The 24833-nt window shown below is 36.2% G+C and overlaps 1 protein-coding gene and 1 long non-coding RNA gene across 2 annotated transcripts; both read left to right on the forward strand.

Annotated features, from left to right (window-relative positions):
• The first annotated feature begins 1530 nt into the window (after positions 1-1530).
• Spred (Sprouty-related protein with EVH-1 domain) lies at positions 1531-10556 on the forward strand. Its single transcript, XM_073988281.1, has 6 exons — positions 1531-2248; positions 5312-5489; positions 5554-5802; positions 5884-6240; positions 6312-6754; positions 8798-10556. Exons 1-6 carry the CDS (start codon positions 2229-2231, stop codon positions 8922-8924), a joined length of 1374 nt encoding a protein of 457 aa, XP_073844382.1. The 5' UTR covers positions 1531-2228; the 3' UTR covers positions 8925-10556.
• Positions 10557-14822: 4266 nt separating this feature from the next.
• On the forward strand, positions 14823-18057 carry LOC141404923 (uncharacterized). The gene is made up of 2 exons (XR_012413110.1): positions 14823-15012; positions 15080-18057. It is a non-coding gene; the product is annotated as an uncharacterized lncRNA (long non-coding RNA).
• The last annotated feature ends 6776 nt before the right edge of the window (positions 18058-24833 follow it).

A 24833-nucleotide genomic window follows, 5' to 3' on the forward strand; every position in this document is an offset into this window, starting at 1 on the left:
AAAAACCTAAAGCGCTCGGCACATACGGTGCGTTGTGCGACGCGCTACAACAACCATATGAAAAATGTGTAAGTGATGCGAAGTTTTTTGAAAAACAACAACATGGCTGGCGCATTAAAGTTTAACATAATTTAACTGTTTTGGGACAACGCATGTCCCAACGTGTCACTAAACGGACCGTATGTGCCGAGGGCTTAAAACTTGCCTGAGTGACGTAGGCGTCCAGACAACTACAAAAACAGTTGTAAAATTATGAATGAAAATCGTCGATTTCTTTTTGTTTTCCATTCACATATTTTCTTTTTGTTCATGTGCTTTTGTTTTCAACACATTTCAAATATTATCTCACTTCTTTTTTACAAAAAAGTCAAACATTTGTTAACCCGGCTGTCTGTGAAAAATGATGGACAGCTGGAAGACAACCGACAAATGTATGTATGTGTTAGTAAATCAGAGTTGTATTTGAAGACAAACTGTCTGGTGTAAACGCCTATGCTCTGTTCCAGAACCTGCAACCATCTACTATTTTTTACTTCGATAACAATTTTTCCTTTGTGTTATCGGAAAAAGTAGTAAAAACTAGTAGATTTTTGCAGTTCAGGAACAGACCACTAGTTATATTTACTATTTTTTCCGATAACACAAAAGGAAAAAATGTTATCGTATTAAAAAATAGTAGCTTCTTGCAGGTATTGGAACAGAGCAGTTATCGTATTAAAAAATAGTAGCTTCTTGCAGGTTCTGGAACGGACCATAAAGTTGTGAATATCGATAGTTTGCAAGCTCTAGGAGGAATGAGCGAATAACTTCGGCAAATAGAGGAATCAGGGAAAGTAGCCAGAATATTCCCAAGTCGCATTTACATATATTTGAATAAGAATGCGCATTTAAGTTGTCAATTCTTTTTAATATCGGTCAAATAAATGACGTATTTGGCACAAATGTTGATTTTAGGTGCTAGTGTATCTCTTATGTTACACGCTGAAACTTTCATACGAAACTTTCCCATTATTATGGCGTTCTTAGGTCGAGTTCCCCATTACAGTAATTTCATAAAATTACTTTTGTATGGAACTCGATCTATGAACGCCAAAATAATGGGAAAGTTTCGTATGAAAGTTTTAGCGTGTAACATAAGAGTATATTGGGCTCTAGCGATACAATCAATAACATCAATGGAAAGTTATCGATTTATCGAAGCATCTCGATAAATTCGTATCCCTACTAGAGCTGGCAAACCATCGATATTCCCAACATTAGATATTTTCGATATAATGTTTTAAAATATCGATTGCTATCGATATTATCGTTAAGTTGTCATCGCCATTAATTTGGAGATGAAAATGGCGGAAATGTCAATGATTTTCTTGAAAAGCAGCGAAATTTCTATTTATTTCAATGGATTTCAGATTAGGGGTTTTTATTCCGATAATATCGATAGGCAAAACTATCTATCGATATTGAATTTTTAAATAATAATCGATATTATCGATAGTGCCATCGATTTTTTGCCAGCTCTAATCCCTACCCACTTTTCCCCGTCTATAGATCTCTGCCTACACATTTTCCAAACTTTAGATCCATCTGCCTACCCAATACAAAAAATAAAATATATACATCAACTATCAACTTCTTGCATCTTTTAATAATTTTTGCTGAGACAAATAATTATAAAATGTCCTTAATATATTGTAAATAAATGTGAAATTGTAAATGAAACCCCAGATTGTGTTAGAAGAACAAAAGGTTATGACGAAATAGTGATGAAGTGATGAACAAAAAATAAATTAGGGAGTTGGTTGTTCGTCCGTTGTGAAAAAATTTACTTGGACAACTCTTTTTACAAGAAATACCAATAGACACAGGAGAAAAAGGAAACAAAGTAGTGTGATGATATTCGGCCCAAGTAAAAATAATGCAAAAAAGGATTAAATTGCATTGAATAAATACGGAAAATTACATAAAGTTTTTATCCAGAGAGAGGAGGGCGGAGTGGTTTTAAACGAATCGGAAAGAAAATCGTTTGTGTAACTTGTCTTTTTTGTCTGGCTGGCTGGCTGTCTGTCTGTTTGTCCATACACCACACCACACAGAAGAAGAAAATACAAGTGGAAGTGGTGTCGTCGGGGTCCACACAAAGTTTTAAAGTTTGTGTTATTCTGCATGTCGTCTGAATTTTTTAATAAACATGGTGAAACGCTTTTATATTAGCTTTCTGATTACGAATCATGACAGAAGGACATGAGAGGTAAGTTCATATATTTTGGGTAAAGAATCTTTACCGTAAAGATTTTCATTTAGAGTTATTTTTCGATTTCTTTTTGTTGTTGTTATTTTCGAGGAGGATGATTTAACAAAGAATCATTGAGCATAGAATAAAATGTGTACATATTTAAGTATGTTGATCAATATTTGCATTTATTGCATTTGAAGTGGGTGGATGTGAAGCTTTAAAAGATACGATTATTTGAAGTGGAAAGAAAAACCTGAGGATTTATTCGGTATTATTTTATTTAAAGAAAAAAATCTTGCGTTAGGACCAATTTCAATTGAACAGGTGCATATAGCAGAAAGAGAGTACATACCAAAGAGCCTGGAAATGTGCGTGAGAACAAGAGAGAGAGAACACATCCATTGAATTTTGTTGTTCATTCATAAGGATACGGAGGATAGCAAAATTTCAAATTTTAAGGTTGGGTTTGTGTTCAATTTGCAAAGGTAATTTGAGGAACAATTTCAATATAATTATAGCAAAAATTCAACATATTGCAAAAAATTTAAGACAATTTCAAAGTAGATTATAATTATTTTCTGTTTATTTCTGCTCTGTATAATGCATTTGTATATGAAATATGTGTATCACATCCGTTTTGTACTTTTGGTTTTCTCCACTCTCATGGTAATTGTGGGCTCTTTATTACTCTGCTGTTGAGAAGTACTCATTTTACATTAGGATAGGTTGGGAAAATATAATGAAAAATTAATATTTTATTTAGAATTATTAATTCTGAATAAAATTAAATAACAATTATTTTTTGTCATTGAAATTGTATTATAACGTCTGGGTTTATTTCTTTAAAATAATTACAAATGACAAAAACAAGTTTTTGTTTAATACGAAGAAAGTTAAGCTTATACTCTCTTTTGCTTTGAAATTCTCTCTACGTATTTGTTTCTTTTAAGAGCAGCATCATTACACACACTCATCCTCCAATGCTATATGTATGAATGAAAAAAATAGTTTTTTTTTTTTTGTGGCCAACCTTCAAGAACAAACAACCAACCAAAACCGACAACATCTATTATAACTCGTCAATTTTCTGCTATCACAAAGAATATGAATGAATGAAAACCAATCGGACAGAAGTCCTTGTATTAGGTTTAATTCAGGGACACCTTCCAGAGGTGAGAGTCAGGATATATTATCCTTTTTACTATGATGTACATCTTTTAGAGGGGAAGATTTAAGATTTAAGACAAACATTTTGTAAATGAAACAAAGATAATGGTAAACAAATTACACATCAGTCCTTAAAAGACATTCTGCTCATTCAAGAGGTAGACTTAGGAGGTCTTTCACCCATAGAAGAGGGGTTTCAGAGGGTTGAAAAAAACGAGACTTCATTCAAATTCATCTACATTTCTTCGCTAGGTTTGTTTTCTCGATAAGGCCTATTCTAAACAAATAAAAACTCTTGAAGGACATTTATATGCAGCCTTTATCCATAGATAACTTTCAGGAGGTCCACGAAAGCCAATCTATTTCAATTTCAATTTATTTCCATTTTATAATGCCCAGTCTTTCAACCTTAGGGCTGTATACTACATTTGAGTTTAAAATAACAAATTTCATGACTTAATATAGTAGCTTAAAATTAATAAGGAAAGGCTGTTAAACTACTCCAATCAAAACAGAATACTCATCATAATAAAGGGTAAAAAAATACATATAAATTTGCATCTCCTTACAGAAAACTTTTGATTTAAATGCATGAATTGAAACTACTCCAGCAAGGAGTGGGAGGGATGTTCAACTACTCAAAAAAGATAGAAAAGATAGATAGATATTGATAGAAGATCCTTTGAGGATTTTATATTTTATCCTTTTGTGTATAAACTACCTTCAATAGGTCCATTATATGCAAAAAGATTTTCAGATTTTCATATTTTTCTACCATAGAATACCTTAAGAGGTCTTCTGTCTACTAGAGAAGACCTTAAAGGGTCTTCTGTCTACTAGAGAAGACCTTAAAGGGTCTTCTGTCTGCTTTAGAAGACCTTAAAAGATCTTCTGTTGTATTCCAGTGAAAACCTTAAAAAAGTCTTCTGTCTTCTAGAGTAGACCTTAAAAAAGTCTTCTGTCTACTAAAGAAGTCCCCAAAAAGTCTTCCTTCTACTAAAGAAGACCTTTAAAATATATTCCACTGTCTACTATAGAAGGTCTTCTCTTTACTAAAGAGGACTTTAAACGACCTTCTGGGGTAGCTGAGAAAATGTGACCCGGTGCAAATGAAACCTATTGACGTCTACTTTCAGAATGTCTATCCGCAATATGCAAAACTTTTTTCGGTATACCGTTCCATTTTCCTCTCCTTTTAGCCAAGTCAAGAACCCCAGTTTGTCCTATCCATTTTCGTCTCATTTCAGCCAAGTCAAGAACCCCACTGCCCGTTCAATTTGTCCTCTCATTTTAGCCAAGTCAAGAACCCCACTTTGCCCGTTCCATTTTCCTCTCATTTTCGCCAAGTCAAGAACCCCACGTTTCCGTTCCATTTTTCCTCCCATTTTAGCCAAGCCAAGAACCCCACTTTGCCCGTTCCATTTTGGTACGGGAACTTCCATAAGAACTTATAATAATTGTTCCACAAACATCCTAGGCGGGACGAGGGAGACTTCTCTCATATCATGAGTCCCGAACGGCGTGTCCTAAGACACCACTTGTGGATACGTGGAAATACTCAGGAAATGTCGTCAACATTACTGAGAGGTATTTTGCCACCGTTGAAAATGTTGATGTTGCCTAGCCGGGGAATCGAACCCACGACCTTCTGTGTGCAAAGCGGGTGTGCATACCATTGTACCACGGTGCCATCCAAGAACTTACAGTATTTAAAAGTCTTGAAGTCGATAAGTATTCCTCCGCAATTAACCCTTTGATACCCAAAATGCTTTTTGTCTTTGCTACCAAATTTGAAAATGTATCTTCGCGTCGGTCGATCAATGTGGAGCTCTCAAACATCAATTGTTTTATAAATTCTTTGCCAACTATTCCAATAAAATCCCAATAATTTACTTCCAATTCCCTTTTCAGCGATTTTTTAGTAACAGTAAGAGCACAGGTTATGACCAGAGACGAAAGCACTGAAGGTTGGTTACCACTGGCAGGGGGTGGCCTGGCCAACGTTTCAATACGTAAACGTGCCAGGCTATCCCCTGGTGCTACCGGACATGAATACATCATATATGGTCAAAGAATATCGGATCAAAGCGTGAGTAGTGAAGAATTCAATTCCAAAACTCTTTTCAAAACTTCCTTCCTTCCATTCCTTTCAGGTTATTTTAAGTTGTGTGATTAATCGCGATCTAAAATATTACAAAGTTATGCCAACATTTCATCATTGGCGTGCCGGCAAACAGCGGAATGGTCTCACATTTCAGGCAGCGGCTGATGCCCGAGCCTTCGACAAGGGAGTACTGCGAGCATACAATGAATTAATTGACGGCATGGCAAAATCGAATCCTTCCATTATATGTCCACCATTGACCAAATATGATTCTGTGGGCGAAGATGATGTTTTCATGGTAACTCACCTACACACACACACACTCAAAATTCATACATCAATTCCTTTATCACTTTGTTGTTCTTTTTTTTCATCCTAGACTCTCGACTTACCGTGTGAATCTTTGGAGAATAAACAAAAAGGCTATTCCAGTCCGGAGGGCAGTGAAAATAGTCGCAGCTTTAAAGATCGTGGAGAACGTTATACTGATGGTACTCAGGACAAGAATGATAAAGAAGTTGCCAAAATTCATTACATATCGGGTGAAAATACTTGCTTGCAAACCACACCACCTCTAACTTCCATGAACTCAGCTCAAAATAACACATTGTCGTCGATGGGGAATCCAAACACAACGACTGCAACAACAACAACATCCAACACAACAATAACAACTGTGGAAACATCTCCAGTTATAGCTCCTAGTGAAAATTATTCCTATGTAACATTAACTGCGGTAAGTTGTGTTGTGCAGACATCTTTGATGAACTCTTCCGTTAATGCTTTTCCCTTTCTCCCTCGCTCCAGGTTCATGACTATAATTATCCAGTAGTGGATCAACCTGTTGCCGCACAAGTCCTAACACGTTGCGATTCCATAACAACCCTTAAGAAATTAAATGCCATTGAAGCTTCTCATTGTCTAGCTGGATCCCAATCTTCGCCCATTTCAAATGTTCTAATCAAAGATACCGAAATTGATATACTCAAACATAAAATGCATCAGAAATCCACCACGGCACCAATACACAATCAAATGTCGCGGTGTCGTTATTGCCAAGAATTGTACAGTGATGAATGGAATCGTCGGGGTGCCTGTGAATTTGCCCCGGATTGTTTTCGTTCGGGATTCGAATGTATTTCGGGTATTGGTTGTGCACGTTGTATGCTTTATCATTTTATGAGTGATTCCGAAGGTGAAACACCTCAACATCCCTGCGAGTGTGCCAATGAAAGTGGATGCACCAAAAGGTAAGCTATTTATGAACCACCTGTTTGTTATGTTTTTGATCATCGTATTCGGCGGGAGTCTTATCATTGAATATAAAATCAGTTTGACAATACATTTCTTATGTCCTAGAAGAACTGCGGGAGATATTTGCAAAATTACAGCTTCCTCTATACTCTCCAGGAATAGAAGTTTTCTTAAAGGAAACTTATTCAGCTAGTCTGAATAGAGGTTTTCTATGAGAAAATCTTATTTAGCCAGGCTGAATAGAAGTTTTCTATGAAAAAGCTTATTCAGCCAGGTTGAATAGAAATTTTCTATGCAAAAAAACCTTATTCAGCCAGGTTGAATAGAAGTTTTCTATTCAGCTAGGCTGTATAGAAGTTTTCTAAGAGAAAACTTTATTCAGCCAGGCTGAATAGAACCTTTCTATGCAAAAAAAACCTTATTCAGCCAGGTTGAATAGAAGTTTTCTATGCAAAAAACCTTACTCAGCCAGGTTGAATAGAAGTTTTCTATTCAGCTAGGCTGTATAGAGGTTTTCTAAGAGAAAACTTTATTCAGCCAGGCTGAATAGAAGTTTTCTATGAGAAAACTTTATTCAGTTAGGTTGAATAGAAGTTTTCTATGCAAAAAACCTTATTCAGACAGGCTGAATAGAAGTTTTCTATGAGAAACCCTTATTCAGCCAGGCTGAATAGAAGTTTTCTAAGAGAAAACTTTATTCAGCCAGGCTGAATAGAAGTTTTCTAAGTTTTCTAAGCAAAAAACCTTATTCAGCCAGGTTGAATAGAAGTTTTCTATGAGAAAAGTTTGTTCAGCCAGGCTGAATAGAAGTTTTCTAAGCAAAAAACCTTATTCAGCCAGGTTGAATAAAAGTTTTCTATACAAAAAACCTTATTCAGACAGGCTGAATAGAAGTTTTCTATGAGAAACCCTTATTCAGCCAGGCTGAATAGAAGTTTTCTATGAGAAACCCTTATTCAGCCAGGCTGAATAGAAGTTTTCTAAGTTTTCTAAGCAAAAACCTTATTCAGCCAGGTTGAATAGAAGTTTTCTATGAGAAAAGTTTGTTCAGCCAGGCTGAATAGAAGCTTTCTAAGAGAAAAGTTTGTTCAGCCAGGCTGAATAGAAATTTTCTAAGCAAAAAACCTTATTCAGCCGGGCTGAATAGAAGTTTTCTAAGAGAAAACTTTATTCAGCCAGGCTGAATAGAGAAAACTTTATTCAGAAAACTTTATTCAGCCAGGCTGAATAGAAGTTTTCTAAGAGAAAACTTTATTCAGCCAGGCTGAATAGAAGTTTTCTAAGAGAAAACTTTATTCAGCCAGGCTGAATAGAAGTTTTCTAAGAGAAAACTTTATTCAGCCAGACTGAATAGAAGTTTTCTAAGAGAAAACTATATTCAGCCAGGCTGAATAGAAGTTTTCTAAGAGATAACTATATTCAGCCAGGCTGAATAGAAGTTTTCTAAGAGAAAACTTTATTCAGCCAGGCTGAATAGAAGTTTTCTAAGAGAAAACTTTATTCAGCCAGGCTGAATAGAAGTTTTCTAAGAGAAAACTTTATTCAGCCAGACGGAATAGATGTTTTCTATGAGAAACCCTTATTCAGCCAGGCTGAATAGAAGTTTTCTATGAGAAACCCTTATTCAGCCAGGCTGAATAGAAGTTTTCTGTGAGAAACTCTTATTCAGCCAGGCTGACTAGAAGTTTTCTTTGAGAAAACCTTATTCAGCCAGGATGAATAGAAGTTTTGTATTCAGTCAGGCTGTATAGGAGTTTTCTAAGAGAAAACCTTATTCAGCCAGGTTGAATAGAAGTTTTCTATGCAAAAAACCTTATTCAGACAGGCTGAATAGAAGTTTTCTTTGAGAAAACCTTATTCAACTAGGCTGACTAGAAGTTTCCTATGAGAAAACCTTATTCAGTCATGCTGAATAGATGTTTTCTCTAAAAAAAACTATTGATGTCTTGTTTTTAAAAGTAGGACGATCGTTCGATTGTTGTCGGCTCGATAGCAATGGGATAATCCAATACTTATGTGTTTCCTTCTTTTTCCTGCAGATGGATTGGTCTAACCTTATTGTCTTTATTGGTGCCCTGCTTGTGGTGTTACCCACCATTGAGAGTGTGCCATCTAATTGGTATTGCCTGTGGCATTTGTGGTGGGAAACATAAACCGCAAGTTTGACATTGGGAGGCTGAATTACAAAACAATAAAACTAAACGCAAAAAACAACAACATCGGCAGCAAGAGAAGCCACAAGGCTATGATGATCTATTTTCCTCGTCTTCATATAATTTTAATAATCGATGGCAGCAGCGTCAACAAGAATATAAAAATCAATACGAATGTGATTTGAATATGTTCAAGAAACAACAATACAAATTTGTGGATCATAGAATAACAACAAAAGAAGAAGAAACCGATTCCTTTATGCCATGCATTAAGTCACAAAATAACGATTATGGTAATGTGTATTACTAAATTCATCAGAGGAGAAGCAGATGATGATGATGCAGCTCTCTATAATAAGAACAAACAAACGAACAGCATACAAAACATAACCTAACTACCAACATAAAATGTGCAGAACTATAAAAACAAAATCTTACTTACAACTTGACCCAGAGAGAGAGAGAAGTCAACTTTTACAAATTATTAATTGCGTTTTTTTTTTACTTTTTTAATATTAAAATGTGTTATTTTTTACTAACATCGTTTGTATTATCATGAACTGATCTATTGTGATCTATTTAAGGTATATTTTCGAAATGGAACAGTTTGTCATGATGCGAAGCGCTAGTGTAAATGACGTTTAAACTGCAACAACCTTATGTTTACAACCAGCATTTGTAGTTTTATGAGTTTTTTCTTATTCAATTGTTCTGTATACATTCACTTTATGTCCTACAATTGTTTCTTTGGCCTTTTCCTCTTTATTTTTGTATATACTTCTTTATATATATTTATAATGAAAACAAATCATTTACACACACACACACAAAATACTTCAAAGAAGTACCTGTATAACTATTATTATTAATTAATTACTATTATTATGATTATAAATTATTACATTTTGCACAAACAAATAAAACTAATTTCTTCTTCTATCAAATTTAATTTGTCCAAAAGAAAGAAAGAAAATAACCACCACCACTACCACTATTTAACAACTACTATTAACAATTATTTTTTTTTTCATTTCTAAAAAAAAAAACAGAAACATTAAAAATGCTATATAACAACAGTATTATTAATTTTAATTAATAAAGAGATATTCGTTTAACATTATTTCTTTGTTTTTAAAACATTTACAAAAGTCTTGAGCTACATTAGGCAACTGTGATTGTGGCAGTTGTCAGTTTGTGTGTGAGAGGGTTTGTTGAAAGCTGCGGAAAATATAAACCCCCAATACTTTTGAACAACCTTTCGCATCAACAAACTGACAATTACGGCTAGTCTCGTTTATTATGAGAGATATTTTTAATTAAAAACCTCTCACAAATAACCTGAGCTTGGCTGGCGGCAATTTTAATTACCTAGTGTAGATCAAGCATAACCTGTGGGAGAACACACAAGTCCTTTGGTGTTAACTCATAACCTCAAAAATTCGCCATTTCTTTAATTTTTTTTATTCTCTTTTCTCTTCCTTTTTTTAATTTTTATTAAATAAAAAATGTGTTTCTTACACCACATACATTTGTTTTACTCGAAACTAAAAAATATGAAAAATATATACATACATACCTACTACATATAATACATATACATGTTACATGTGCTAAAAGAAATTTTCACTAAAACAAACAAACAAAATGATATTAAAAACAAAATAAACTGATAGATTGTCACAACAATTTCTACTTGGCAAATCTGCAAAATTCACATTTGTCTACTAATTGTTCAAATTTAGATTTTGAAAATGTTAATTTTTATTAATTTCATTAAAAAAGTATGTGAATAACTTGTTTACTTTAGGGCTCAAAGTATACAAATTATTCTCAATTGTAAAAAAGGTGACGAGGAGAAGAACGAAGAGAATAACCAAAAAACACAATTACTGGCACTTGTGAATATCCATCTTCCCAAAACTGGGAAACATCATTTGCCCCCTAATGGAATCTTGTGATAATCTATTGGAAAACCAAAACTAACTGTAAAAATCCCAACAAACATTCATGCATACATACTTATATAACCCACGTAAAAACAAAACAAACAAAACCCCAATGAAGAAGATATGTATTGTAAGTTATTTGGATTGATTAATACAACTAATATTTATTAATATTACAGCTTAGTATAATAACAAAACTCAAATGAAGAACCACAACAACAACACAAAATAAATAAATAAATACTTGCTTAAATTCCTGTTTTTATAACAAAACAAATAATAAATGTTAACCTCAAATAAAAAAAAACAAAAACCAAACGAAATGTGTTTTTTCCAATTTTTTAAAAATCACTCAAAAAAACACTTTCTGTTTTGGTTTTTGTTTCAAATACCTTAGCTCCATTTTTTTTGGTTGAAATTGTGGAAAATATGAATAAAAATTTAGCAAATTAAGTTAAAAAGGTTGTTATAATTACAAAACAAAAAAATATTAACTATAATTTTTTTCTTTCACATTTACGTGTATAATACATGTATAAAAAATGCTCTTGGGAAAAATACTTAAACTATATATAATAATTACAATATATAAACAAATATATTAAAAAAAAAAAAAAAAACAAATAACATCCTTAGGAAGAAAAAACAAAACAAAATAATAATTTTTTTGTGAAAAAGAATTGTTATGGAAATCATAATTAAGTACAAAAACAAATAAAGAAAACTAACACAAAAATTTCTTCAGTGGTCATTGTCAACCAACCAACCAACAACAAACAAACAAAAACTCCCATCCATAATTAACTACATAATAAGTACAAAAAATGTAAACATTTAAACCATTAAATCCAACAAACATTTTCACACAACAACAATATACTAATTTTTAACTTCTATGAAATCGAGAAGAAGAAGAAGAAGCATACCGAAATCATTTATTAATATTGTCTTCTTTTTGCCTAAACAACAACAACAACAATGTGTAAGAATAGAACAAAAGCTATTATCCAACAACAACAACATACAGCAAAAAGCTACTAGAAGACTAGAATTGGGGAAAATTAAACTAAATTATTAGTAAATCTTATTAACATCATCTTAATTCCCCACAAAAAAAAAAAAACAAATAGTTTTCGTGTCATTCAATATAACAACAACAAGAACAACCAAAATAAAACAGGAAACAGAACACAGAAATAAAATGGAGTTTTGATTTAACGAGAGTTTAGAAATAAAAACAATTGGTAAGTTGTAACAAGTTGAAAAAGTCCCGGGTAATCAGCTGCTGAAAAGCAGCTAGGATTTCAAGGGGATAGTTTTGATCTAATTTTAATACAACCTGTAACAACAACTATTACAAGGACACCCCATCATAAAACCAAATGGTAATAATGGATCCATTAGACACAACAATCGAGCTGGACTGGGAACAAAATTTATAAGCGTAGGGCAGTACGCCAAGAAGACCCCATCTGGTTTGCTTACACCTTGCTGGATACATTTTAATGTCAAAGCTATACAGAGATTGGCACCGGTGGAGTGCCAATACTACGCTTTCAGCAGGTGTTCCAAGGTAATCGGAATTTTTCAGCATCCAGCAAAAGGCATAAAACACTTCTTCAATGGCTCGAGGAAATGGGGCTTCGGAACAAATTGAATACTCTACCAGCTGGCGGGAAAAATCTGATTTTTTTAAATTGTAAGTTTTTTCAAAGTATCCGGCCTTCGGCCGGGGATTTTAAACTTTCTCCTATGGACAGGAGCCAATTTAGGGCACGGGAACAACATTTTTTTAATTTAAATTTTTTTCTTACATTAACAAGGGAATTTTCGGAACTTCAGAGGACCATATCTCGGGAAGTATGAACTTCCCCCCAACAAATTTTATATTTTTGTAATTAGGACGTAAAGATCTACCTGTCAGATTTTTCCGCCAGCTGGTAGAGTATTCAATTTATGCCGGGGCTTCAAGATATTGATGAAGTCTCGATATAACAAAGGGCCAATGAACTATACCACCATTTGATTAATTACGGGTGTTTTGGTAAATATCATCGGTCACGATAAAGTTAAGCAACCAATATCGGCTACTTGGAAAATTGGGACCTTTTGCACTTAAAATCCATTTTGTAAGGCTACATCAGCTGTTTGTGGAGGACCCATGGGTTGGGGAGCAATTTCAAAATCAGAATCATCAACTAAGGCTGAATCATCATTAGCTGTCGGTGCTGGAAAGGCATTCGGCGACATATTCATTAATTGTCCTCTTGGTGTGTTCTAGACACAAGAGAAGACCTCTTGAGGTCTTCTGTAGACAAGAGCAGAACTCTTGAATTCTTTTATAGACAAGAGAAGACCTCTTGATGTCTTCTAGAGACAAGAGAAGACCTTTTGAGGTCTTCTGTAGACAAGAGAAGTCCTTTTGAGGTCTTCTAGAGACAAGAGAACACAGTGAGGACTTCTAGAGAAGAACTCTTGAAGTCTTCTAGGGAGAAGGAAAGACATATTGAGGTCTTCAATAGACAAGATAAGACATTCTGAGATCTTCTATAGACAAGAGAAGAACTGTTGAGTTGTTCGTTAGACAAGAGAAGACCTCTTAGCGTCTTCTGTAGACAAGAAAAGACCTCTTAGCGTCTTCTAGAGACAAGAGAATACCACTTCTCGTCTTCTAGAGACAAGAGAAAACCTCTTAAGGTCTTCTAGAGACAAGAGAAGACCTCTTAAGGGCTTCTAAAGACAAGAGGAGACCTCTTGAGAAGTGTAGACCTCTTGAAGTCTTCTACAGATAAGAGAAGGCCTCTTAAGGTCTTATAGTGGGTCTTCTAGAGATAAGAAACCTCTTGAGCGTCTTAGCGTCTTCTAGAGACAAGAGAATACCACTTCTCGTCTTCTAGAGACAAGAGAAAACCTCTTGAGGTCTTCTATAGACAAGAGGAGACCTCTTGAAGTGTTCTACAGACAAGGGAAGACCTCTTGATGTCCTCTAGAGACTAGAGAAGACCTCTTCAGATCTTCTAGTGACAAAAGAAGACGCCTTCAGGTCTTTACATACCTAGGAAACCTCTTATGGTCTTCTAGAGATAAGAAACCTCTTGAGCGTCTTAGCGTCTTCTAGAGACAAGAGAATACCACTTCTCGTCTTCTAGAGACAAGAGAAACCCTCTTAAGGTCTTCTAGAGACAAGAGAAGACCTCTTAAGGGCTTCTAAAGACAAGAGGAGACTTCTTGAGAAGTGTAGACCTCTTGAAGTCTTCTACAGATAAGAGAATGCCTCTTAAGGTCTTATAGTGAGGTCTTCTAGAGATAAGAAACCTCTTGAGGATTTCTAGAAATAAGAGAAGACATTATGATGTCTTCCCGAGACAAGAAAAGACTTCTTGAGGTCTTCTACAGACCTTGGCAAACCTCTTGACATCTTTTAGAGACCTCAAGAGGTCTTATACAGACAAGAAAAGACTTCTTGAATTTTTCTAGTTACTAGAAAAAACCTCTTGAGGTATTCTAGTAACAAGAGAAAAACTCGAGGTCTTTTAGTAAAAAGACAATACCTCTTGAGGTCTTATAGTAACAAGAGACCTCAGGGGGGTCTTTTAGAAACAAGATTAGACCACTTGAGGTCTTCTAGAGACTACCACTTTTCGTCTTCTAGAGACAAGAGAAAACCTCTTGAGGTCTTCTAGAGACAAGAGAAGACCTCTCGAGGTATTCTATAGACAAGAGGAGACCCTTTGAGAGGAGACAGGGCGAAACCTCTTGAGGTCTTCTGTTGTTATGTCAGCCGATCATATTTCTTTTGCCACTCAATGAAACTTTCATAACAAATGATGAAAGTTTTTTGCGGCACGTATCGAGCAACACCCTAATTACAGAGTTGATTGCGATCAGCTGTTCTTTCGTGTAATATGTATTCTGCCGGTTGGCAGGCCTGAGTTCGAAAGAAAAGAGGCAAAGACAGGTTTGCCAATATACGACATAATTTGTTGCAAATCATTTTTAAACGACGGTTGAAGTGCTAAGACGAAACAGGAAAAGATTAATTGTGTGGTACATGGAATGCCAGAACATTCCAACAAACGGCAAATTCACATAGCAGTGCAGGGAAATATTACAATTGGATATTCCAATTGGAGTGGGAAAGCCATTATTAATAATGTGAGTAAATTTATTGCGTGTTGTTTGTGACAAACACATTTTTAAGAAACATTTTGCAAATTTTCAGCATTTGCAAAAAGAAACTCACGGCACAAAGCCGAAGTACCGTTACCCGAGGGGCTGTACCACCACGAGGTTAACAGCGTTAGAGAAGAACCAAAACCACAAAATTTTTCCACACCGACTTGTCAGTCATTAATGCCCACTTCTTTTATTCCGGAAAACTAACTTACACTGCACCCAAAAGCCGAACTGTCGTTAACAAAGGCACCACCGTTTGCAATTTTGTGCTTTTGAAGCCCGAAGTTTCATATAAATACTTCCCCATTCTGCAATTTTGTGTTTGTCCGAAAGCTCGTCATCATAAACCAGCGAACAACTGGCCAACTTAACATAAAATATTCTGAGAAGATTTACGTCGGCAACAACAGAGGCTGCCTTCAAAGAGTCAATCCGTCAACGCTTCAACAGTACCAACCATCCCGTGCTGTCTCAAACCAACATACCTTACCGGATTCCTGTCATCGTCACCAACACTCCAGTCACACTACAGTCTCAGTCAAATCCCATAAACTGCAAGTGTAATCTGGTGGAACAAGATTAAACATTAAAGTTGCCTTGCGCAGGATTCTGATGTAAGTACGTATATACCAGCCGGTACAGTCGTGACATTCACACCGTGAATATTTTCAATTCGAGGGTGCCCATTTCTTCCCCGTTACAGACAGGGATAGAAATGGGACCAGTTTTTTAATACATCATTCGACGGTCAGCCGAATATAGCCGCTAGTTCCCGGAAAAGATTCCTGAAACCTATTATAGACTTCAAAACTAAATTTCGTATAATTTATATTATTTTCTATCACGTGCGAGCCCTGAGTTCAGTTTCCAGTGCTTTCCATAACGGGATTCAATATGCACGTGTCAATATAACCTTTTTTTCATTCGGTTAGATTCGGGTTCAAGCTTCATACCCATGTGCTCTTCCCTTTTGCAAAAGAAAACAAGAAAAACATAAATAGAATTTCGCGATAACAAATTGGATTGGGATTTTGGAACCAGACTTGATATGGAACTCGAACAAATTTCGGTATTGAAATATAATTGTATTTCTAAATGAATTCAATACCAATTTCAATCCATATTCCGTACCAAATTTTATATCGAATTGGAATTGAATTTTTATTGGAATTTAAAATTCGATTTGTAACCGATTGGAATTCGCTTTTTGTGCCAAGTTTGAATGCGATATGAATGGAACATTTTATTGGATTTTGATATGAATTCGTAACTATTTCCAATTCATATTTTGTATCGAAATCAAATTGAATTTCATTGAGATACTCAAATTGAATTCAACATTAATTTCAATTCATACCTTGTATCGAGTTCAATTTGAATTTCTTTAAGATATTCAAATTGAATTCAATACAACTCAAATTCATATTTCGTATCGAATTAAATTTCCATTTTCATTATCATTTCATTTTAATTCCATTGAGATACTCAATTAAATTCAACATTAATTTCAATTCATATTTTGTATCGAGTTCAATTTGAATTTCATTAAGATATTCAAATTGAATTCAATACAACACCAATTCATACTTCGTATCGAATTCAAATTGGATTTTACTGAGATCTCGCTATTTGTGACGTGTTTAATTCGATATGAATCGAACATCATAATAAATTTTATTGGATTTTCTTTTCATACTGAATTCAAACCCCTTTCTTTCCACACTCTGTGCCAGATTCAAACGAACTTTATAACGACTTTTTTTTGGAGGTTCGAAAACAAATACTGGACAGATTTCAATTCAGGTTTGAATTCAAACCGAGTAGTTTAATGGATTTCATTGATCCTTTTTCTTTTAATTGGTATCAAGTCCAAATTTTGCGTCAAATCTGGTACCGATTTCAGACCGATCGTTATCGTGAGTAATACTGTAGTTTCGAATCGAAACCTGACCATATGTTACGTCAAAATCAAAGAACCGAATCTTGAACACATTCATGTTTAGATCCTGAAGTCTAAATCCAGTTAGTCATTCGATCGGATGAAACTTCCTATCCTTAGATTTATTTTTTTTTTAACTTAATCCCACATTAACAAATAAATTAACGATTTAACAAGAACAGAAAATATTCGAAATCTATTTTAACAATTCGGTACGATGATACAATTTGGGATTCTGACGTCAGCGGTAATTATGGTCAGCTAGTCGGTTCGAAATCCTAACTTCAGATTCTGTATTGGCTCCGTATTGGAAAAATTCTGGGTTCTGACTTGTCTCTCGTTTAACCGATGAATTTCCGAATTGAATAAAAGATAGCAATTCTTTGAACCCTGTTTATTTGCAATTGCGTTTATTTTCCTATGACCTCAGGGTCGCACGTGAGCGAACCTATATAAGATATTTATATACTTTTTTTTTACTTTCTTAGTTTTATATAAATTTTTATTGCATTCCATATTTGAATTTAAGCAGTATCCGTATATATCACCTTAAGTGTTACTCACTTATGAACTTAGCGTTTGATCTACCACTCCATGCATCCATATACTTATATATGGGTCGCCATATATCGGTAGGTGTATTGCTTTGAGTGAACTTCGAATGTTTAGGTGCATACTCATAGCTATACGAACATTTTTTCTATAAATCATCTAATTTACCACAAGTTATTAATTTTTATTCGATTTGTTAGTGTTGATCCCAGTTTTATTTTCTTTAAGAAAATATAAACCGCCGAAACTGCGGCATAACCAATTATCTACTGAGCTCATTAGGTCATTAGGTCCAGATTCATACATAGCGAAATTAAGGTGCAGAGTGGCACGCAAAATTGGGATGAACATTAGGTTCCTAATTGTTCAATCTTGTACATTTATATCTTATTTTTTTTACACTAATCCCCAAAGGGGCTGTATTGAATATAAATCTAAATTAAATTAGACCATAAGTTTTCTATGTTTATATAGCCGTTGAGTCTATATCAATAAACCTAAATGGATTTTTGAATTGTAATTGAATATAAAAACATGTACTGAGAAGTTATTTAAGGGAGGGTTGTAAAAAGGTTAGGGCATTCAGTCAACATTATCTTTGGGGGTTCTCAAATTTCTGAGGCCCATAATGGGGACTCGTTAGGAGTCCATGGGAGGGCATAAGGGTATCCTGCTCCATCTATAGGTACCCTACCATCCACAGCGAATACTACGGTTGTTACTCAGCAGCAACAATGATGCTTTGTGTGATTCGATGTTATTTTTTTGTATATGCTCGAATGTACCCACGACTAAGCCAGGCGATAAAAGAAAATGAAAATGATACACTTTCCATCTAGTATTTGGTTACCCAGTCACATTCGAGGGCATATTACAATGGCGCCCAACGTGGGGCAATCTGTTAGAACTGAAGATATATGGTATCGTATTCGAGACATTAGATGTTGATCTAATTCAACGTTAGTTAGCTGCGGTTCGTGCTTTATAAGGACATAGTCACTTAATGCCATCTTCAAGTGAACTATTTTGTTTGTCTTGAATGATTGTTCGATTACAATATTCAATATTTGCAACAAAATAGTGAAAAGTTAGTATCTATAGTTGCTACTAGAAGCATAAGTAATGCATAGTCATTCATATTGACGTATGTATGGTCGATCTATGAATTTGTGGTATTACAAATGTTTTCTGTCTCGTTTCACTTTAAACAGAACTTCCTGGAATATTTTTTGTGCTGAGCTGCACAGTTTTATCTCGTTGTGGTTTTTTTTCCTGTTGACTGAACATAACCTTTTCTTAACACCCTCGCTTTATGTATGAATATCATAGTCAATACAATTTGAACTGTATACAATCTTTTGATTATTGTTGATCGGATTTTATTTTCGTATGGGGAATACCTTCTACTGGACATCTTTGCACTTGGTAGACAAATTTTGACATACATTTATTTGGAAATTTTCCTGGAAATTATCGAGATTAAAATTATCGGTAGTGGTTGTGATTGTTGGCACGTTTAGGCATTAGGCGTTCGAGATTTAGTTCAAATTTCCTACTACTAAATTACCATCGTTTAAGGGTCGTCGCCCATAAGACATTTGTTTTTTTTTGTGTTTTTTTCTAAGACAGCAGGAGGGGTCTGATAGGCTCAGACTACCGATCGTTAGTTCTTAATTTTAAAATATATAAGCTTTAAGTAGTAATATATTTTTGTTTGTTTTCACGTACACACAGGGTGTACACAGAACTGGACTAACTGTACCTGAAAGACTGGTCTTCATCTCGACTCGAGGTCAACTGAAGTACCTTAAGGTTATAGGGGCGGTTAGTCTGGAGAGCCTTCGGACGGCAGCGCTCAACCTTGAGTTGGAGCATTTTCCGTAGGACTGATTGTTGTCTGGTTGTCGATTTCTCTGTGTATCTTTAGAAAGCCGTTCTATGCTTAACTAAAGATACACTGAAGAGACCTCGAGAAACTCTTTGAGGAAATTCTAACCGACAACAACCACTCCTACGTTTGAACAGTCTACTCCATAGAACAATAGGAGTAGGCGAAGAGAACTGAAGAGCCTATCGAAGTTCTATATTCTATTTTCCATTTACCAGCCAAGACCTTTCTTTTCGAATATTATTCGACTTAATTTTACCCGGACTTACAAACATTTATACTGATCTATCACAGCCTAGAGAAAAATAATTCATTGCCTCGTTTTATTCTGTTTTACAGAATTTCTGAGCATTTGTTCTGGTTTTGAGAAACTTTGCAAGACTTATCGATTCTTGATTCTATTCTTTTCGGAATACCTGACCTGTTGTAACCATTCAGCATTCGGGTTGCGTTTTGTTGCGTATGAGAATTTCAATATTGGATTTTGCTATCTCGGCTATTAATATATTTTTGGAATTTTGTTGAATTTATGGTATCATACCTACATTTTTGGATAACCTGTTGATCATTAGAGAAGACATTTTTGGATTTTGAACTTTTTATTGGGATTTCTTGTCGGACTGGTTAGTACAATAACATTTTTTCGGAAATTTTATTGTTTTTTTTTGGAAGATTTCTTTTCGATTTTGACATCATGCAGCCTGCTACAGGTGCTAAGCCAAAAACTTACGGCGTTATTACCAGGTCGACAAGCCAAGCAGTAGGAGAAGCTGCTGGAACAGAACCAGGTACCGGATCAGGTATCCCAGCTAGCGCTGATGGCAATGATCTGCCTACACCAAACGAATTTGCAAGTCCACCTACTCTTTCGCAAGTAAATGAGCAACCAAGCACAATTACTAGACCTTCGTTTAGTCCGTTGACGATTCGAGGTAATGATGATGAACAAATAGAAAGACTTAGTAGTACAGGAGTTCTTGATGTAGTTCAGTCCGCCTTAGAGGCCACCCAATCATCAATGGTTGAAACCATGAAAAAGGAAATGCAAAAAGCGGTTGCTGCTGCAGTTCAAGCTGCTTTTTCTCAATCTTCTGTTCCTCCAGTTAATCCTATTAACAGACAAGAACTACATTCTCAAAGCATTGATTGGCCTCATGATTTGCCACCACTACAAACCGATACCAGACATGCAGGTTCGGGTAGTAGAAACCAGGAAGTTCCAAATCGAAATAGGGAAGATTTTAGTAGGCCCAGGTATCCATATCTCAGTAAGTGGGGCATTAAGTTTGATGCTACCCCAAAGACACCAAATGTCGAAGATTTCATCTTTCGAGTAGAAAGGCTTCGAAATAGTTATGGCTGCCCAGAACAAGAATTGGTTGATGAATTTCATCATTTACTGGAAGGCCGTCCTTGTCAGTGGTACTGGGGTCTGATCCGTCAATATCCAAATTTGAACTGGGAGATGTTGAAGCTGTGTATAGTTAGGGAATTCCAGCGTTTTCAATCAAATCTTGATGTAATGAGGCAGATTATGGACAGGAAGCAGGGGAGAGATGAGTCTGCTACACAATATATAGACGCTATAAATAATCTGCGTACTCAATTAAGGGAACCTTTGAAAGATTTTGAAGTTATAGACATTCTCAAAGCGGGATTGAAACCCAGACTTGCCCATTTAACATTTAGTGGCACTTTTTATTCTGTTGAACAATTCCGAAATGAAGTTAGAAAAGCTGAAGAGTTTCTTGAAAGGGAGTCGTCGATGAGATTTAGGACAGGACAACCCCCTCGAATGATAAATGAAATTAATGATTCTGATTTTGATGATTTAACACATGATGTTGAAGAGCTGAGGCTTCGGCCAAAGGCAAATAGTGTTTCCAAAAATGAGAATTCACGCTGTTGGAATTGCGGTAGCAATGGCCACGTTTTTAAGAGTTGTACTAGTTCTCATCGGTCAGTATTTTGTTTCCGCTGTGGATCACCAGGGGTTACTACTCCACAATGCAACCAATGCAAACAAGTTAGTCGTCCTTCTAATCCTTCTAAATCAGAATCCATAGCTACTCAGACTGTGGATTGACTAGCCTCTACTGATGTTTCCACTTCTACAGATCCATTTCCTTCTGATCCATGTAGAGCAATACCCAGACTTTCCAATGACTTAGTCAAAACCAAACCTGATTTGACTTTGCCTTTTCATATTCGCATGGCGAATTATCTGAAGACTAGGGAGCGTATTTTCAACTCTGAAATTTCTTGTAAATCTGATGTTTTTGTTTCCAAACGAATCCTTAAAGCTCGTGAACGTTATAAATTGAGACGCCTTAAGAGAAATTCAGTTTCTTCTTGCACTTTTTCTGACTTTAAATCAAAAGACCCTCGTCCTTTTCGAGAAGTTTTGGTGAATGGTGTATCAGTGTTAGCCTTATTCGATAGCGGAGCTACCGTCACCTGCTTAGGCAAAGATTGTTTATCTCTGATTGATAAATTGAACTTGAAAATTATTCCGGTTTATAAGTGCAGTGTTGGTACTGCCAGTGGTCAGCGTGTTCCCTGCGCAGGAAAAGTAACCGTTCAACTTACTTTTGATAACCAGACGAAGACAATGGAGATCTATCTCATTCCGGGTCTGGAGAATTCCATGTACTGTGGCGTCGATTTTTGGAAGGAATTCAATGTAGCACCCAAACTCATAAGCAGCATTGAGATTACTTCTGTTGTTAATGATTCTGACATGCACTCTCTATCTGATGATCAAATAGCCTTGCTTGAAAAGGCTAAAGAAACTTTTAAGGACTTCGAGAAATATGGTCTCGGAAAAACACATTTAGAAGAGCATGTTATAGATACGGGGAATGCAGTCCCAATTAAACAGCGCCACTATCCGGTGTCTCCAGCTGTAGAGTCATTAATCTATCAGGAATTAGATCGTATGTTGAGCTTGGGGGTTATCGAGCCCAGTAATTCTCCATGGAATTCTCCAGTTACCTTGGTCCGTCGTGGTGAAAAAAACAGATTGTGCTTAGACGCACGTAAGTTGAACGAAGTCACGGTTAAAGATGCGTATCCTCTTCCTTTTATTGATGCTTTACTTGGTCGTCTTCAAGACACCTATTTCATATCCAGTATAGACCTCAAAGACGCTTTTTGGCAGGTGCCCCTTGCAGTCGACAGCCGTCCGAAGACTGCGTTTACAGTGCCGGGGAGACCACACTATCAATTTACCGTCATGCCGTTCGGGTTGTGCAATGCAGCCCAACGGTTATGTCGGTTGATGGATAGTGTGATCTCACCGGACCTGCGGAACAAAGTCTTCGTATACCTGGACGACTTATTAGTTGTTTCCCCAGACTTTGAATCGCACATTGAGTTGCTGCGGAAGGTAGGCGAGATGCTGTCTCGGGCAAATTTAACTATCAACCTGAAGAAGTCGAAATTCTGCCGTAAGGAGCTGAGGTACTTAGGCTACATAGTTGGCGAGGGGAAGCTTAAGCCGGATCCATCCAAGATCAATTCCATCACTGATATACCCATTCCAAAGACAACTCGGGAAGTCCGTCGGTTTTTAGGTATGGCCTCATGGTTCCGTAGATTTATTCAAAACTACGCTGAGATAACAGCTCCGCTAACCAAAACCTTGAAGAAGGGTAAATCATTTTCGTTTGATGTTCAGGCAATCGAGGCTTTTAATAAACTGAAAGTAGCTTTGACTACTAGCCCAGTGCTACATCATCCTGTATTCGACAAACGCTTTTATGTCCAATGTGACGCCTCAAATTTGGGATTAGGTGCAGTCTTGTACCAACTGGATGCTGCAGGTCTGGAACGTCCCATCGCCTTTCATTCTGCGCAGCTTTCCAAAGCCGAACAGAATTATAGTGTGACGGAGCGGGAGTGTTTGGCAGTCATTAGCGCGATCAAGAAATTTCGCCCGTTTATTGAAATGATGCCATTCACTGTCGTGACGGATCACAGCGCGTTGAAATGGCTGATGGGACAGAAGGATCTCAGCGGACGGTTGGCAAGATGGAGCTTGAAGTTGCAAGCTTTCAACTTTGACATCCAGCACCGAAAAGGGTCACAAAATGTAGTCGCCGATACTTTATCCCGTGTTCATTTGGACGAGATCAATATGTTTATTGACACAGAGCCTTTGATTGACTTGAATTCATCCGATTTTAAAAGCGAAGAGTATCTACAATTGATCGCGACGGTTCTTGAAAATCAAGATAGTCTTCCCGATTTAAAAGTCTCTGACAATTTCGTTTACAAAAAGACACTTCCTTCTGACGGCACACCAATTCACGAAAATTTTATATGGAAACTATGGGTTCCAACCGGATTAACCGAGACACTCATTGCGAACACACACACGTCTTCAAGTCATTGTGGTATGGGTCGTACAATCGCGGCACTTCGACAATATTTCTTTTGGCCAAATATGGCAAAACAAATCCGGGATTTTATCAACCATTGCACTGTTTGTAAGCAGACGAAGGCCCCAAATATAATATTGCGATCGAAAATGGGCAAGGAAACCATCACTGACCGACCGTGGCAGAAAATTTTTATTGATTTTATCGGACCGTTTCCGAGATCCCGTTTAGGCAACGCTTTTATTTTGATTGTTTTAGATCATTTGACTAAATTTGTCCTTTTAAAACCGATGGCCAAAGCCAATTCGAAAAATGTTGTGAAATTTTTACAGTCCGAGGTTTTTCACAAGTTCGGCGTGCCCCAGGTAGTCCATTCCGATAACGGAAAGCAATTTATATCCGCAGAATTCACTTCATTTTTAGATAAATATGGTTGTAAACAGATTCGAAACGCGGTCTACGCGCCACAAGCGAATGCGTCCGAGAGGGTCAATCGGACCATTATCGCGGCGATTCGATCGTATGTTTCGGAGGATCAGAAGGATTGGGATCGATGTTTATCCGCAATCGAATGTTCACTAAGATCCACATTACACACCACAACCGGATTTACACCATATTTTTCTCTTTTCGGCACACATATGATAAAACACGCGAGTGAATACGATTTGGCACAGAAACTAGGGGTTTTAGAGGACGGCACTGTTGATATACTTCCGAAACACGACGTTTTAAATATAGTCCGAGACACGATTAAACAGAAAATTCACGATTCTTATGAAAAATCCGCGGCACGGTACAACACTCGAGCACGTGAAGTTAGCTTCAAACCCGGACAGGAAATACTTAGGAGGAATTTCGTCTTGAGTGACGCTTCGCGCCATCTTAATTCCAAATTATGTCAGAAATTTGTCAAGTGCAGAGTTGTTCAGAAGGTAGGGACCTCACTTTACGAAATCGAAGACCTACAGGGTAGGAAAATAGGGGTCTATCATTCCAAAGACTTGCAACATATGGTACCTACAAAATAGACGCCCGG

This window comes from Musca autumnalis, unplaced genomic scaffold (assembly GCF_047663935.1).
Source record: "Musca autumnalis isolate F117 unplaced genomic scaffold, ASM4766393v1 scaffold_5, whole genome shotgun sequence".
NCBI classification, from domain to species: domain Eukaryota; kingdom Metazoa; phylum Arthropoda; class Insecta; order Diptera; family Muscidae; genus Musca; species Musca autumnalis.

Coding starts and splice junctions, on each gene's coding strand:
- Spred (XM_073988281.1), top strand. CDS start 2,229: ATGACAGAAGGACATGAGAG. Junction 2,249..5,311: donor ATGACAGAAGGACATGAGAG/GTAAGTTCATAT, acceptor TTCCCTTTTCAG/CGATTTTTTAGTAACAGTAA. Junction 6,241..6,311: donor CCTATGTAACATTAACTGCG/GTAAGTTGTGTT, acceptor CCCTCGCTCCAG/GTTCATGACTATAATTATCC.